Below are 5,467 nucleotides of genomic sequence, written 5' to 3'. Positions count from 1 at the left end.
CCTCTGTATCGTGATATGTATCGTATCGTGACTTTGCTGGTGATACACAGCCCTAAATCGTGCAGCCCTACTGCTTTGTCTTTTTAAACATCGAGTGTCATAAACATTATCACAATTACATAACTGTCATTTGTGATTGTTTATTGCTCTCTTATGCAGTTTCCCATGGGACTGGTCAAAGAGCCGAAGCGGTGCTTTGGTTAACTGCTTGTTTGTGTGTTTGCAGTGAGAGGGTCGAAGCCTGGCAAGAACGTTCAGCTGCAGGAGAACGAGATCCGTGGATTGTGTCTGAAATCCCGCGAGATCTTCCTCAGCCAGCCCATCCTCCTGGAGCTGGAAGCGCCGCTGAAGGTCTGCGGTGAGTAACACAACCCTGCTCCTGCTACGTTTCAGCTCGCTGTTGAATCTTAGTTAAAGCACGTTGTACTGTGTTAAATGTGACCCTGGACCACAAAACCAGTCTTAAGTGTCAATTTTCAAAATTGAGATTTATACACCATCTGAAAGCGGAATAAATAAGCTCTCCATTGATGTATGGTTTGTTAGGATAGGACAATAATGATTTTTGGCATAAAAGAAAAATAGATAATTTTGACCCATACAATGTATTGTTGGCTATTGCTACAAATATACCCCAGCGACTTAAGACTGCTTTTGTGCTCCAGGGTCACAAATATGGAATAGCAGAATCTCTACTACCGTCAGATGTCTTTCAGAGTTGGTTTAGCCTGTCATGTTCCTCTCCACAGGCGATATCCACGGGCAGTACTACGACCTGCTCAGGCTCTTCGAGTACGGAGGATACCCACCTGAGAGCAACTACCTGTTCCTGGGAGACTATGTGGACCGAGGGAAGCAGTCTCTGGAGACCATCTGTCTCCTGCTGGCCTACAAGATCAAATACCCTGAGAACTTCTTCCTGTTGAGGGGAAACCATGAGTGTGCCTCCATCAACCGCATCTACGGCTTCTACGATGAGTGTGAGTGTCCAGTGGAGACTGGGCCATGATTTCCGTGATGCGGAAGATGCATTATAATAATAATAATATTTTTTTTTCTTAGCAACACCCTAGCAACCACCCCAAGTACCCTAGCAACCGCATAGCAACACCTTAGCAACCAACCCGGGTACCCTAGCAAATGCATAGCAACACCCTAGCAACCACCCCGGGTACCTTAGCAACCGCATAGCAACACCATAGAAACCACATAGACACACCATAGAATCTATTAATCTACATCTAAAATTTCTAATTTAATTTAATATTTCCTATCTATCTATCTATCTATCTATCTATCTATCTATCTGATAAATTGCATTGTCTTCAAAACTTGAAAACTACTTTAAACTTCAAACTAGTTAAAACTGAAAACCTTCAAACTTAAAGCCTTTAAAACTACTTCAAACTTTCTACCTAGGCTTTTTCAAGCCAACTTAAAGTTTGTCTACAAACTTTACTATCTAGTTTAAGGAATATCACTCAATTCTATTGATTCTATTTTTACAGTAAACCTCATATGTGCAACACTTTGTTTGCCAAAAAATGAGAGGAGTTGTTAAAGTTTCACTTGATAACTTTTTAAATGATTAAGTTGTTAATGTTTTATGCCTTTATTTGATTACAACCACTTTTTTATGAATTAATTTGCATTAAATCATAAATCCACAAAAACCGACAGCACAGAATTTCTGAAAAAAAGAACAAAAAATTATTGTAAACATTTGAATAAATTATTAAATTGTTAACCTTTTATGTATTCAATTGATTAGACATGCTTTTTTGATTATTACTATTTAATTATACCATTAAAATGGAATCCAGAAGTATTTTATTTTAACGGAATACACAGAATTTGAGGAAAATAAAACGGATTTCATAGGGTCCTAAAAATATTAATTTTTAATTGTTGTAAAAATGTGCAAGTTTCATGACTTCAATCAGCAGTTTCATTATAGTTACCTAAACGAAAACCATTAAACAGTTTTTGTTACTTGAAATAAAATAGCTTAACTGAAATAAAATATTTAAAATATTATTTTATCATTTAGTTTATCTTGATGTTCTAAAATAACTAAAACTGAAATAAAAATGAATGAAAACTATATAGACATAAAAAAACTAATAAACAATTAAAAATTACAAAAACATGCACTGAAATTGCTAAAACGGTAATTAAAATTAAAATAAAAACAACTTTAAATATTATTAAAATTATAATAGTATCTCAATGATACTAAAATAACCCTGATTTCAAAATGTTAGTTATTATATATGTTTTTGATTGCTATAATTAGACCAGAATTTAAACCTAAAAAGAATTTCTGGGAAAGAAAAAAAATAAATAAATAAAATGGATTTCATAGTGCTCTACATGATGTATAAATACACACAAACACACAATTTAAATAATAATATTACTTTTTGCATTAGCAAAACCAGATTAAGGAATTTCTTTTGTGGTCATTTGCTAATAAAAATGTCAGTAGACCTTTTTTTTTTTTAATTGAAAAACAACACGATTCTGTTTAACCCTCAGCGCCAAAGTCGCAAAATTGCGACAAGACGTCATACTTAATAAAATAGACTGTAGTTCCTAATATGGTGTAATATCTCATTTGTATTCCCTACCACTAGATGGCAGACATGTAGTACTTCGATTCTAGACCAAAATTACGTCACGTTCCTATTCAAAGTGTTCGAGGAAATAGCAGAGCAAGTGAGCTATTGTGTCATTGATGCGGAAGCAGTTCAGTTTATAGCATGTTTATAGTAAATTGTGAGATTTGTGAGAGAAAATCGCCAAATGGCTAATAAAAAGTTGTACCGTGAGGATGTTGCAAATGTTATTCGCCGATTCTGACTCTGAAGGGTAGGGATGTAACGATTCACTCAACTCACGATTCGATTCGATTCACGATTTTGATTTCACGATTCGATTCACGATTATTTATTTATTTTTTAACAAAATGCGATTTAAGACAAATTATACATTAAATGTGTCCTTTTATTATTGCTTGGACAAAATGCTGCACATTTCTTTGTGAAATTGAAATATTCAATATCTACTATTTCCTGAATATTACTGATGAACTGATCAAAAAGTAGGCTACTGTTCACATGCGTTTTACTACTATATAGTATAGTAACATAGTAATAATTTACTACTTTCTCCTGTTTTATTGTTGGTTTCCTCTTTTCTGATCATTTGGAATGAGGATAAAAAGATAAAAAAACAAACAAACATGCAAATAAGTTATCAATTCGATATCTACTATTTCCTGAATATTATGAAATTCAAGATGGCCACCCCCTGATGACGTCATAATATGCAAATTAGACGAGTATATTTACACCCCACATAAACTTTCGGTCATGCCCAACATTTTTCTAATTTACAGTAGATCTCTATCTTTAAGCCCTTTCAAGCCACAAGCTTTTGAAATCTTGATGTCAAAATCCAGCATTTTTCCAAAAATCCCTGGCGCCTAAAGGGTTAAGGTGTATTTTGTAATCACTAATCCTGCTAGAACACTGGGCTGTCATGGATGTTCATGTTAATATAATTCGCAAATGCATGTCCAGATTTGACTGTGTTTAGCCGTGTTTTAAACTCTTATAAGAGCAAAACGTGCACTTTAAGCAGAACTCTGTGACTCTCATTCAGTGCAGAATTAATTATTGAGCACCGTTGAGAGTGAAGGGAACCGGAGTGTATTTTTAGCAGAGTCTGTCCCTCTAGTCCCTTTTATTCACTTACATTTGAACTACTGTTAAATAATAAATCCTGAAGGTGAGCTTAAACTCATGCTTGTGTGTTTAGGCAGGAGACGCTACAACATCAAGCTCTGGAAGACGTTCACAGACTGCTTCAACTGTCTGCCCATCGCCGCCATCGTGGATGAGAAGATCTTCTGCTGTCATGGAGGTGTGTGTGCTGCTGTAACCTTCTAGATAACCAGAGAGACTTTCACCTGCTAAACAACAAGCGCCGGCTCTTCTGCTACGTGGAATATCGTGAATCTGAGTTTTTATGGCATCCATTAAAGTTCACACTTTTGTTCAAATATTGTACGTGTGACTGTGCAAGTCCAAGTCACATCACTGGTCTTTTGTCATGAGTCCAAGTTAAATCTCAAATCCGTTTGTTAATCTTTTTCTGTATGCAGCAGGTTCGTTTTATAAACACTGTTGCTGGACATTTAGTTTTTGCATTATTTTATTAAATAAATGGCAAGCTGCTGGACATTTAGTTATATAATATATTTTTTAAAATATATTCAATTAAATATACACTACTGGTCAAAAGTTTAGTTTGGTAAATTTTTATTCAGATGTTTTTGAAAGAAGTCTCTTCTGCTCATCAAGGATGCATTTATTTGATCAAAAATACAGTAAAAATTATAAAATATTATTATATTTTCTATGTGAATCTCTGTTAAAATGTAATTTATTTCTGTGATCAAAGCTGTATTTTCAGCATCATTACTCCAGTCTTCAGTGTCACATGATCTTCAGAAATCATTCTAATATGCTGATTTGCTGCTCAAAAAACATCTCTGATTATTATCAATGTTGGAAACAGTCGTGCTGCACAATATTTTTGTGAAAACAGTGATGCATTTTTTTTTTTCAGGATTCACAGATGAACAGAAAGTTCAAAAGAACAACGTTTATTTGAAATGGAAATCTTTTGCAACATTATAAATGTCTTTAATGTCACTTTTGATCAATTTATTGCATCCTTTCTTAAAAATAAAAGTGTAATTGATTTTATAAATTATATAATCTTAATAATCTGTTGGGAAAAAAACGTATGTAACTGAATTAAAAACAGTATTTAATGAAATAATTTTTGTTAGAAAATATTACACATTAAATCGTAAAGTGTTTCTTTCCCCCAGTCATTAACATGAATGTCCATTTGAACTGGATCGCTAAAGTGAATCTAACCTCCTAATGCTTCATGAGAAAGAAATGCCACTGAAATTATTTAAGTTAGTTGCGTCATTCCTCAATCAGATGATCTTTCTCTGATGAAGCTAGCTGATGCATGTAAAACGAGAAGCCTGAACATCTGCTTTCTGTTTACTGTCGCTCTGAGACTCTCCGCTCAGCGTAGCTCTTACTCTGCAGGATGTGTTGTTGAAATGTTTAGGGTGTAAATCATCTTACTTCATCAGTTCATGATTTGCACTGACATCATCTCCCACATTTCTGAGAGCCGAGTCAGTGCGAATCCCAGACGTGTAGAGTATCGCGTATGATCCCTGAACAGGTGCGGCGTCTTTTCTTAAAGGCACAATATGTACGATTTTTTTAACCACTAGAACAGTGTTATATATTTTGCTGACTTGTGTACTTACATTATCCCAAATGTTTCGAAGGATGTTTAAATCCAGAGAAATAAGCAATTTTAACTAGTGACACGGACCGTGTCCATAGTGTCATTGTGTCGCCTGCCAATG

At 34.6% G+C, this 5,467-nt stretch overlaps 1 protein-coding gene across 1 annotated transcript in view; it reads left to right on the top strand.

The window, feature by feature from the left end:
* Window positions 1-210: 210 nt before the first annotated feature.
* Window positions 211-5,467, top strand: part of LOC107667909 (serine/threonine-protein phosphatase PP1-gamma catalytic subunit B-like) — a gene marked incomplete at its 5' end in the record, with an annotated part of 14,559 nt that continues 9,302 nt past the window's right edge. Inside the window, 3 exons of the mRNA XM_016459652.1 lie at window positions 211-358; window positions 750-980; window positions 3,823-3,927. Of these exons, the coding sequence (XP_016315138.1) occupies window positions 211-358; window positions 750-980; window positions 3,823-3,927 (484 nt within the window). The remainder of the gene's footprint in view (window positions 359-749; window positions 981-3,822; window positions 3,928-5,467) is intronic.

Source organism: Sinocyclocheilus anshuiensis, unplaced genomic scaffold (genome assembly GCF_001515605.1).
Source record: "Sinocyclocheilus anshuiensis isolate Anshui unplaced genomic scaffold, SAMN03320099.WGS_v1.1 scaffold2839, whole genome shotgun sequence".
NCBI classification, from domain to species: domain Eukaryota; kingdom Metazoa; phylum Chordata; class Actinopteri; order Cypriniformes; family Cyprinidae; genus Sinocyclocheilus; species Sinocyclocheilus anshuiensis.
The sequence above is the reverse complement of the archived record's forward strand: the minus strand, read 5'-3'. Positions and strand labels throughout refer to the sequence as shown.